Consider the following 12004-nt stretch of genomic DNA (forward strand, 5'->3'; position numbering starts at 1 on the left):
TCCCTTTTTGTGTCTCATTTTAATCCACATGTTACTGGTTTATGTAAGCTATGCATTTATATTCCTCATTTAATAAATATACATCCTAATCGTGCATTCCTCTGGAAATAGTTATGTCTTCTTTGTTGCCTCCTTTTTTATTGTTTCATAAGATCTCAAAATTTGATTCCTTCCTCAACCATATTGCTTACACAGGTCTGCCTTGTGCCCCCATTCAATAATGTTTATTACTAAAAAGTATCATTGCTATATCACCAATGTGCCATTTTATATACGCACATGTGGCTAAAGAGATCCCTTGGGGGGCATTATGTCAAAGCTTCTCTCTTGAGGTAGTACTGAAATTCAGTCAAACATGGCCTTTGAGTCCTCAATTTGTGTAATTCAATTAAATAGTTGTTTTAATCTGGAACTTAATGTAGGGCTCTAATAAGATTTAAATCCTTAGAATAAAGGTGAGGAATATCTAACTGTTCAATAGTCCTGATGGACTCGTTACAGACATTTTTTCTTGCCATTTTCACTCCAAGGGAGGAATAAATGAGAAACTGAGATAGTGACTGATTTGACCATGACATGGACCAGGTCACAGCCTCCCAGGTCTGCCCACACTCCTCCACGACTTAGCCACAGGTCTAACCATTGGAACCCACACTGAGTAGGCAGTTTTGGCATTTGCGTGCTTTGGATTCCTCAGATTTTATAAAACTGTCTTGTATTTTAATAGCAATTCCTTGATATTATTCAGCTTTGGGAATCCAGGTCACAAGAAAGAATCTGTAATCAACTTCAGGAATCTTCCTAACCCAACGAATGTTTTTTAACTATAGGAGTTTAGCACTGACAGATTTGATTTGTTACTTCTAATTATGCTACTGTTCCCAAATTGTGAAAGATAATGATGAAGATAAAATATACTATTATATTTAAAAGTCAAACTGGGTTTGCTGTTACAGATTTTGTAGTTTAGAAGCCTAGTTTAATCTAAAATGTTTTACCATCTGTACTTATTTTTTCTTTATCTTCATCATAATTACTATCCAGTCTTTGTCCCTCCCTGCTAAAGATTCCATTTCTCTTCCTACCTCCATAGTCTTGCTTATCTCTACTCAGAACACAGGACTTCATCTCCTTTCATTTTTTTTTTTGTCAAAATTCCCCCATTCTCCAAGAGCTAGCTTATCAGTATCACCCTTTTTGTAAAAACATCCCAATTAATTAGTCACACTAATCTTATTCTGTATCTTAATAGCAACTCTTCCTTTCCTGGTCATTCAGTAGAATTTAACAATCTGGCCACCGCTTTTTTGAGCAACTGATATTCAGAATTCTAATGGGCATGATAACATACATTATTTCTATTCTTTACAGTTGGGCAAAGCAAGAATTATTTTCCCCATTACACAGATCAGGTCTCTCTCTCAACCATCTCTTAACTATATCTCCTATACATGCTCCTGATTTTGGCTGTAAGATTTACAGAATTGTAAACTGCCAACACTTAAGTAGGAGCTGAGAAACCCCCTTATTTTACTTAATGAGGCAACAGAGGCCCAGAGAAGAGGTTAAATGACTATCCAGAAGTCACATGGCCAACACTTAAACTCAGTTCTTCCCACTCCCAGTCTGATATCCTTTCTCCAGCCAATTGTCACATTAGTTTTTCATCTTACTTCCCCCATCTCATACACATGATGGTCTGGACTGAAAGCCTAAAATTAGACAGGGGCTCCATTTTACTTTGTTGTTTTCCACCATCAAAAGTACAAGTATAGTTTCTTATATTCAAACTGGCAATTCAATTATGTGTGTGTGTGTGTGTGTGTGTGTGTGTGTGTGTGTGTTTGGTAGAGACAGGTTTCACCATGTTGGCCAGGCTGGTCGGAATTCAATTATTTTAAAAGTCCATCTTGGAAATGTGTAGAGAATATAAACAAGTCATGCATTCATATATCTCATCCATCTAGGCTTGCTATCATGACCCTTAGAAAACCAAACTAGCTAATATTTATGTGTTTCTGGCTGTTCTGCATTGACGTGCATAATCTTACAGCAAAACAAAATTCTCTGACTTCATGGAGTTTACATTCTAGTGGAGGGAAATGAAAAACAAATTAGTAAACATCAATGTATGTCAGATGATGACATGTGCCATGGAAAAAAAATGGACTGTCGAGGTCCAAGAGAAGGAACAAGGAGACCAGTTAGGAGACCGTTGCAGTAATGCAGATGAGACACGATGGCCCTTAGACCATATTTATCTATGGAAGTGGTGAGAAGTGGCCATCTTTGGGTTATATTTTGAAGGTAGAACCAACGGGATCTCCTAACCGATTGGATGTTAGGCATGAGAGTAAGGTAGAAATTAAGGATGACTCCCAGACTTTGGACATGAGAAACTGGAAGGATGGAGTTGCCATGTATTCCACTGAGGCATTCATTCTGCAATGTCATCATTATACTTGGTTCTGGAAACACAAGATGAATAAGAAAGGAACTTCTTCTGACCTCAAAGTGCCTCTAGTGTAATAGACAAGGCAAGCATACGTGTGTGTACATAATTATAATATTTCTTGGTTGTTATTTTAGGGGTCTCAACAACATGCTGTGATAGCACATGGAAGAGAATAATTCCCTCTAGTCAGGGAAGGGAGGAAAGGCTTCAAAGCCAAACTTACATCTGAGCCTGGTCTATTATTCTTGAGTTTCTAAACTTGAGTTTAGAAAGATACATTACATCATATTCACAGAGTTGGAACAACTGGAGTAAACCAGGTTCATAGTAATTTTTTGGTCCATTTCATACTGTGATTATGCATGACTGACCAGAAAAAAAAAAGTCAAAATCAAGTAATCTTTCCAACTTAAGCCTCTCTCTATATATTCATATTCATGTATCTATTATATTCCGTTGCAGGAGCTTTCTTCCTCTATGCTGGATTTGCTGCTGTGGGACTCCTTTTCATCTACGGCTGTCTTCCTGAGACCAAAGGCAAAAAATTAGAGGAAATTGAATCACTCTTTGACAACAGGCTATGTACATGTGGCACTTCAGATTCTGATGAAGGGAGATATATTGAATATATTCGGGTAAAGGGAAGTAACTATCATCTTTCTGACAATGATGCTTCTGATGTGGAATAATTTTCAGCTGCTCATATATTTAGTTATTTAAACAAACTGGGGGGAGAAGAACAGCAATTGGTGACCTCACTGCCCTGCTTCTAATCTGGTTCTTTCCACAGTCTAGTTTTGATTAACTTCATATTCTAGAATACTTGATTAGGAGGAAGATACAACCATGATGACTTTTTTTTTCCACAAGGAACAATATTTTAAAAAATATTTACAGAGATTTTAATCTAATAATTAAGCAAATGTGTGTAATGCCTTCCTGAAATAGTCTAAAATGAATATTGTACCCAGTGACTTCAGTGGTATCCTTTTTTCCTAAGACCATTTATAATTATTAGTGGCAACAGAGTCAGTGCTAATCTAGCCAATTTACATATGTATAATATATTTATAAAGGATTCTGGGAGATGGTCCAAGGGTGTTCTGTGTCAAAAGATGGCCTATTGGCCCTCAGTTTTCCTACAGAGTAGTGGCTTATCTCTGATCAGCTGTTACAAACTAAATTCCATGTAAGCTTTCATCAACAAATTCCAAAGTGCCTCCTACAAGGGCACAGCTGTCCCTATCTCCTTTGGATTCCACATTTTTGTTTCTCTCCAATTCAGATATTGGGAGTTCTTCAGATACTGACTCTGCACACTATCTTTTGAACATTATGAAAATATAATCTGTCAGGGGTTGTTTTCATACTTCTTTTTTTTGCATCAGTGATAAGGCATACATTTGCGCAGATGAGCTAGGAAGTTTTGAGAAGTACCTTTTATGTTCAGAAAGTAACAGATTAAAGGTTTTTATGGGTTCCAAATTGGTTAGTCACTTAGGTATGCAATTATACATGCAAAATAGTGCCGGATCTTTAACTGTATATCAGGGTCAGTTTTTGTTCATGCCCAAATCACTACACCTTCCTCATTGGCCTTGGAGTCCTACTATTTTGTGCCTTCATTTGTGTTACATACATAGCTGCAAGCAAACCATTTTTCCCCTTTCTTTTATTCAAACAATAATTTTAGAAACAAAAAAGAGGAAGGAAATCAGTGGCAGAAATAATCCTGCTGTTATTGGTGTTTGTTTAATAAAAATAATGGGACTTTTTTCTTAACTTTTTATTAACTCTTCCTAAGGGAACTGTCACATATTATTATTTAATTGTACTTGTCTTTTTTTACTTCAAGAGCATAAACTCGTTTTTATTTTGCACACTTTTCTCATTTTCCTGAGAATTTACCAGAAAAAAAAAAGATACATAGATTTGTCTCTGTGTTTTTCTTATTCTTGGCTTAGTTTTTCCTTCTTGTGTAAAAATTGAGATTGCCTATTGGAACAGATAATTGGTTCTAATATAGCACGTCTATAAGAAATGCAGGCTTAATTATATTTCTACAATGTCTTTCCAAAGTATTCATTGGTTTTTATGGTAATTCATCACTGAACTCTTAATTTTTGCTTTTCTATTAAGAACTATATAGTATGTACAAAATTACTTGATCACAAAATTACTTGCTAGTTCCAGGAAAAATATGAATGAATCTTCTGTGGCCAGTTAGGAATACATCAGTTTGATGCATTTTTAAATGGCTCTAAACATCTAATAAGGTACTGTATTTGGAGAGAAAAGGTGGCTATCTTCATATTGAAAATATTTCTGCCAGTCTCCAAGATACTCTATTCTTTTAATGTCTGGCTTGTTCCTATCACAGTTATCAAGGTGAGAATACAGCTGAGGAAGTTCATTCTCTAAGTCACCAGAGGTATAATATGTGCTTAAACTGTCAATTTAGTACCCTAAAAATCCATTAACCAAAAACAAAAACGTTTTCTCCCTTTGGTCATTTCATATAATTAAAAAATTTAATATTTTAGAGAGGTTTTTTTCCTTGAATTAGGTGCTTTAACAATTGATTTCCAAGGGAATATCAGTATTGATTTTTTCCTCAGAAAAGCAGATATGATTTAATAGGGAAAATTATTATTCTATTGATATTTCTTATCTCATAAGAAATTTCTTATCTAATATTTTACACAGGTAAATTGAAGTGAAAAATAAGCTACTATGTGGTACAATCAAAATATAATAAGGAGAAAAAATAGACCAATAAAGTGCTCTCTAAAAATTTATTTTTTGGACTTAATCAAAATAATTGCCTCAATTCTTCTCTTTATTGTATACGTAGCCTTAACTATATACTTATAAACTCAGCTGGGCTGATGCACAGTAACTTTATTAAAGGAGAAACTGGACTCTTGTTATTTCCTAAAGCAGAACATGGCCTGTTCTCCCTGATATAAGAAAACAATGTTTTCAACTTTATAACCATAAATGCACATAATAACAGGGAAAATTAGCCACAGTTCTCCTCCCCTACTCCCCTGAGCCCCTACTTTAAAGGACTATTTGTTATTTATATAGTGTTAAATATAATATTCCATATCTTTGAAGTATAAAAGACAGAGAGGCACAGTATAAGAATTATTTATAACTTTTTAGAAACAATTACTTGACAAGGAACCTTATACAATTAGGGTATTATTTTTAGATTTGGTGAACATTTATAGTATATTAAAAATTAAATGTTTAAATTTTGCAGGTTTTTTTATATTAGGCACCTTTTAAGTTCCCAGCATATTTGGCTACCACTATCAACTTGGAAACATTCCATTTGAAGTATCATCAAATATATATTTTGTAGGACAATTTATATATGATGTGATTTGACCTACCATATTAAAACAGACACAGATTATGTATCATGCTTTCAACCAAAATTACAGACTTCCTTTGAAACATGCTGCAGATTTGATAGAGGTATATTATGTCTTAGGAAAATACAATGAAGAAGGTCCAAATCCCTATTGAGGCTGGATGGCTGATCTGCACTAGACTTAAGAGGATATATCATTTCATCTGCATATAAACACATAGGGCTGAATGTGATGTCAAAAGGGTTTGCCGTTAATAATTTTCTTCAATGTAAACATTCCTAATAATTTTGTTTGTTGCTCCTTAATCATTTCCCAAAACATGATTATTTTTAATATATGTAAAATATTTAAATAATAAATAATAAAAGGTAACGTGTCCATTTTAAATTTTGTTCCCAGCCATACGCAGTAGTTCCCTGATACAAAATGCTATGAGAATACTGACTATTTTTTCATAATTTAATTTTACCACTGAACCTGATTTTAGTACATAAGAGTCTAAATATTAAGTTATTCACTCTAAAAGGGGAAATCAGTAAAAGCAAGGAATTTATGAAATTTTTGCTGTAATTTCAGTATCTGTTATACAGGGGAAGAATGATCAGGAAAAATATAAGCTGACAACTTACCCTTTTGCTTTTTAACAACAAAATAATATTGAAAATATATTAGAATAACTCACAGATCCAGAAGTTGGTGGAAATGGAAGAATGTTTTAGAAAATACCATCCATATGTTTATCTAAGAAAGTCTCAGAATTTAGTGACACTAATACAGTTCATAAATACTGTAATACAGTGGAGAGAGTTGGAATGTTATTTTGGTTTTATTTCATCAGCACAATTATTAAAAACAACAAAATTAATGAGATGTTTTGTTATAATCAGATTTTTTTTTACCATATTGCAAGTTATAAAATGTCAACTTATACTAAGTACCTAACAACTGACTTTTATTCACTTGTTGTGACAAGTTTTTAATTACCAAATTAAGACCTTTTCAGTATCTATGAGTAAAAGAAATAGATGATTATATCAGACCAGGAGCAGAGAATTTATAATATGTGCTTTATAGCAAAATGTATTAAATTGTGGTTAAAATTTATAGCTCATATGTAGCTGCTGCCAATAAGAAGGCTCAGAATTGTTCTGTGGATTAATTTTTACATCCTGTTTTCTGTCACTTTTACCAATCTTCTTGGCCTCATGTACAATAATGTAAAGCCAATTTGATGAAATGGTTCAGGTTGTAGCAGTCTATAAATTGTCGGTACATTCAGCTCTTCTAGGTGAGCAATACTGCTGCTATTTTTCTAGAAATAGCAATCATTTAAAAATGCCAAATAGCTAACTGCTACCAACTCTTTCTTGTATCTTGTCTCTTTAGAGAAGGAAATTTTTGTGTGCCAATAATCATCAAAGAGGTGTTTTATAAGAGTGTTGATGTTCAGAAGTTCATGAAAGTATTTTATCCCTATAATTTGCTAGTGAGCTAAAACAATATAATTTATGTAAATCTTTATATGTACAAAATATATAGTCTGTTGTACTTGAGTAATTTGGTCTATGGAATTTTAAATGCCTTCATTTAGCAGTAATATTCACATTTTTATTTTAGACAGTTAAGTTCATGTGTTTGATTTTGTCATGTCAGTATAAATGAGAAAAAGAAGTGGATCATGCAGCTAATGAGTAACCAACATTTTGTAAAGTTCTAAAGTTTTAGCAAACAACATTATTCCATCTCATTTAAAGGTTAAAAAAGAAGAGACAACTCTAGCCAAAGTAGAAATTTATATTCTACACGTCCAAACTGTCTCCCAGCAGCTTTTGGACTATATATCACTTGATGTTAAAGTATCTTTTATTTGTAATAAATATTCAAATTTCTATTTAGAAGCTCTAATGTATACCTAGATTAAATCAAATCACAGTTTTATGCTTTTAAAATATATGTATTTCAAACTGTATATTTTAATTTCTGAGTGCATGTTATATAGTATTTAATACTTCAGATGTCTTGGCAAATTCAATATAAGTATTTATTCCCACAAGCGATATATGGGATATCTCTTAAAAATTATGAATATGTACCATTTCCTTCAAAGTCATCCTAGCCTATGCTGTATCAAAAGTATTGTATATTTTATGGAGATTTAGTGATATACATGTAAATGTTTTTTAAGTTATTTTATTGAAGTTCAATCTTTACATAAAATTAAAATCTTTTTTTAAAAAAAGTGTCAGTGCCAGAACTGTAAATGAAAATAATCAAATAAAAGTTCAAATAATTCATTACTCATTAACTTCCCTTGCACTTATTTATTTTTTCTAGTTATCTTCCTTGGATGTAGGTTAGATGATAGTTAAAGCATCTAGAAAGACAATCTACCTCTATATATTAATGCAGTCCTACTCATTTTAATGATATTTTATTTCTTTTGATTATGGATAAGATAAATCATCTTTTAAAAATATTTTATAATACCTAAAAATTGTTCTAAAGAATTATTCTAAATATTGAATATAAAACTGTGAAATGTGGTGCTTAGGAACCCTTGAAGTAATAATTCTAGTTATTGTCAGAACCAGATGTTGGCATGAACCATTAAGTTGAGTTGTCAAAAATTATCTTTGGTGGTGGTTCTGTAAGTGAAAATGAAAAATCGTGCTGGAAGGCCAGTTGACAGTTCTTTTTGGGACTCTGTTGCTCTCCCTTGCCATTCTGCCTCAATCATAGCTATAATTAGCAAATATACACTTGTTTGATATTGGCAGTTGCTAGACACGTGTCCATAATTAGTTGTGTGTCTTCCTGAGCCTGACTTAGAAATAGCCCAAGGAGATCTTCTGAAGACTCTAGACCTACTGTCATTCAAAGGCTTACAGTTGAGTTACATCTAACCAAGGTTCTTAACGTCAGCAGGTAAGGCAAAAATCCAAGTCAAATGACCCTTGAAAATCCCACGAATTACACATAAATTGTCCACTCACCTGAATAACGGACACCTGAATAGTGCAGAACATGTCAGTATCAGTGGGCAGAAAAATCCTCATTTAATTGTCCAATCCTGTGGAATAAACATTGTCATCCTTTTCCAGGTACTAAAACTTAAGTTCAAAACATTTTTGTCACTTGCCCAAGAACACACTAGAAAGTCATAGAAAACTCTTCTTTGCAGTGACTACACCGAAAGTCTTCCCCTCTATGTCCTCCTTTGGAACATCTTTTCAGACCTAGGCAGATAGATTAAAAACAGAAAGAAATTGTGGAATCCTTGCATTGTAAAAGAGTGCATATGGATTACAGGAACAAATCCGGAAAAATCTTCATTTAGAGACTCTTGTCAAATGTGAGGCAATATAATGCAATGTCTAAGAGGTCAGACTGAATTCACATCATTTAGATTTGAATCCCAGCTTTTCAACTTACTGCCTAGTAACCTAAATTACTGAACCACTCATTGCCTCACTTTCATTGTCTATAAAATGAGATGCTACTACCGTCTACCTCACATGTGTGTAGTGAGGGTTATCAATGAATCATGGAAAGCAAGTAGAGCAGTAGCATACAGTACGGGCTGGATAACTGTTAGCTTTTGTTTTCATCATCCGTATCCTATCCCTGATGCTACTAAGGTCACAATGTTCAAAGCACAGGCGATTTGCTTATAAAATCCTTTCCTGAGAACAACTACTAGGAACAGGAGCACACTGGCTTCTTTGACATATGTCCTCCCAGCTCAGCTGACCAGAATGATTTGAGCAGATCTGGCTGACTAGCCTGATGTCCTTCTTCCTTTCTCCATCTCTTTTCCATATGTGTCCTCCTGAATGGCAGCTGATGAAAAGAACAACCTTCCCATATTCTCCAGATTAACAGGATTTAATACACAATTTCTGTGATCTCGCAGTCAAGAAATAAAAATAAGTTTAGAAAATCAGTAATCTCTCATTTAAAGTCTTTTCACTGTTTTAAAAAGTAATTTTTGCAACCTGATTCAAACAAAAACAGTGACATTAACCGTCTCTAATTGACTGTATTGAAATTAAGCTCATCTTACTATAGATGCTTTGAATGCAGTATAAAACATTGAGGCTACTTCTTTTAACCTTTAATGTTTTGTGTACTTTTCCACTGCACCTCCAAAAACTAATTTCAGATCATCAGCATGCAGTCTAGTCTTTAACAAAAAAGAAAATTTTGTTATGCTTTACTTTTAGCAAATAGATACTAAACTCACAAAACATACATTAGAGCAGCAGTTCTCCAAGCATGGTCCTCAGACTAGTAGCACTGGCATCACCTGAGTGTGTTACAAATGCAAATCTGCGGGCCTCGCCACCTGCTGAATCAGATTCTCTGAGGATACAGCTCAGGAAACCATTTTCAACAACTCTGCAGGTGATTTTTCAACACACAATAGTTTAGAAACCACTGCATAGAAGTTGGGAGTCATGACTTTAAAAAGGAATCTGACATGTTCTTTTAAATGGTGAGCTCATCTAGTAAATAATAAAATGATTGACTGGATTTACATGCAAGTTACTCAGGGATTTGTAAAACTGTCTTATTTCCACCTCAGGGAACTTGCACACGATGTTTTCTCTGCCTGGTATGCTTGTTGCCCTACTCTTTGTTTATCCAGTTCTTTTCTTGTGATTTTCAGCTCAAAATCCTGTCTTCTCAGAGCCTGCTTTGACTCTGTGTAATGCAATCATGCCTTTCACCCGAATACATTACCAAGTCACTCTTTCATTTTCGTCATGGTATCATTATTTGAAGATTATTACTTTTCTTATCCCTTGCCTGCTTCTCCCACTAGAACAGCGGTCCTCAAACTTTTTGGCACAAGGGACCGGTTTCATGGAAGAAAATTTTTTCCATAGACCTAGGAGGTTGGGGATTGATGGGGGAATGGTGTTGGGATGAAACTGTTCCGCCCCAGATCACCAGGTATTCAATTCTCATAAGGACTGCACAACCTAGATCCCTTGCATGCACAGTTCACAATAGGGTTTGTGCTCCCATAAGAGTCCACTGATCTGACAAGAGGCAGAGTTCAGCTGATAATGCTCACTTGCCCATCGCTCACCTCCTGCTGTGTGGCTTGGTTCCTAATAGGCCACAAACCAATACGCGTCCATGGCGTGGGCACTGAGGATTCCACGCTAGAAGATACACTGCATGAAAGCATGGAACTTATTCACTACTGCCTCTCTAGCACCTCCTACAGTGCCTGGCATATAGTATGTGCTCAACAAATTTCTTTTTTTTATACTTTAAGTTCTAGGGTACATGTGCACAACGTGCAGGTTTCTTACATACGTATACATGTGCCATGTTGGTGTGCTGCACCCATTAACTCATCATTTGCACTAGGTATATCTCCTAATGCTTTCCCTCCTCCTTCCCCCGATCCCACAACAGGCCCTGGTGTGTGATGTTCCCCTTCCTGTGTCCAAGTGTTCTCATTCTTCAATTCCCACCTATGAGTGAGAACATGTGGTGGTTGGTTTTTTGTCCTTGTGATAGTCTGCTGAGAATGATGGTTTCCAGCTTCATCCATGTCCCTACAAAGGACGTGAACTCATCCTTTTTTATGGCTGCATAGTATTCCATGATGTATACGTGCCACATTTTCTTAATTCAGTCTATCATTGATGGACATTTGGGTTGGTTCCAAGTCTTTGCTATTGTGAATAGTGCCACTAAACATACATGTGCATGTGTCTTTATAGCAACATGATTTATAATTCTTCGGGTATATACCCAATAATGGAATGGCTGTGTCAAATGGTATTTCTAGTTCTAGATCCCTGAGGAATCGCCACACTGTCTTCCACAATGGTTGAACTAGTTTACAGTCCCACCAACAGTGTAAAAGTGATCCTATTTCTCCACATCCTCTCCAGCACCTGTTGTTTCCCGACTTCTTACTAATTGCCATTCTAACTGGTGTGTGAGATGGTATCTCATTGTGGTTTTGATTTGCATTTCTCTGATGGCCAGTGATGATGAGCATTTTTTCATGTGTCTTTTGGCTGCATAAATGTCTTCTTTTGAGAAGTGTCTATTCATATCCTTTGCCCACGTTTTGATGGAGTTGTTTTTTCCTTGTAAATTTGTTGGAGTTCATTGTACATTCTGGATATTAGCCCTTTGT

General features: G+C 34.9%; 1 protein-coding gene across 1 annotated transcript in view; it reads left to right on the forward strand.

Moving 5' to 3' along the window:
* The window catches only part of SLC2A13 (solute carrier family 2 member 13), a 347978-nt gene extending 339835 nt beyond the window's left edge, over positions 1-8143 (forward strand). Inside the window, exon 10 of the mRNA XM_031001118.3 lies at positions 2918-8143. Coding sequence (XP_030856978.1) covers positions 2918-3144 — 227 coding nt within the window. The 3' untranslated portion in view covers positions 3145-8143. The remainder of the gene's footprint in view (positions 1-2917) is intronic.
* The last annotated feature ends 3861 nt before the right edge of the window (positions 8144-12004 follow it).

This window comes from Gorilla gorilla, chromosome 10, assembly GCF_029281585.2.
Source record: "Gorilla gorilla gorilla isolate KB3781 chromosome 10, NHGRI_mGorGor1-v2.1_pri, whole genome shotgun sequence".
In the NCBI taxonomy this organism is placed as follows: Eukaryota; Metazoa; Chordata; class Mammalia; order Primates; family Hominidae; genus Gorilla; species Gorilla gorilla.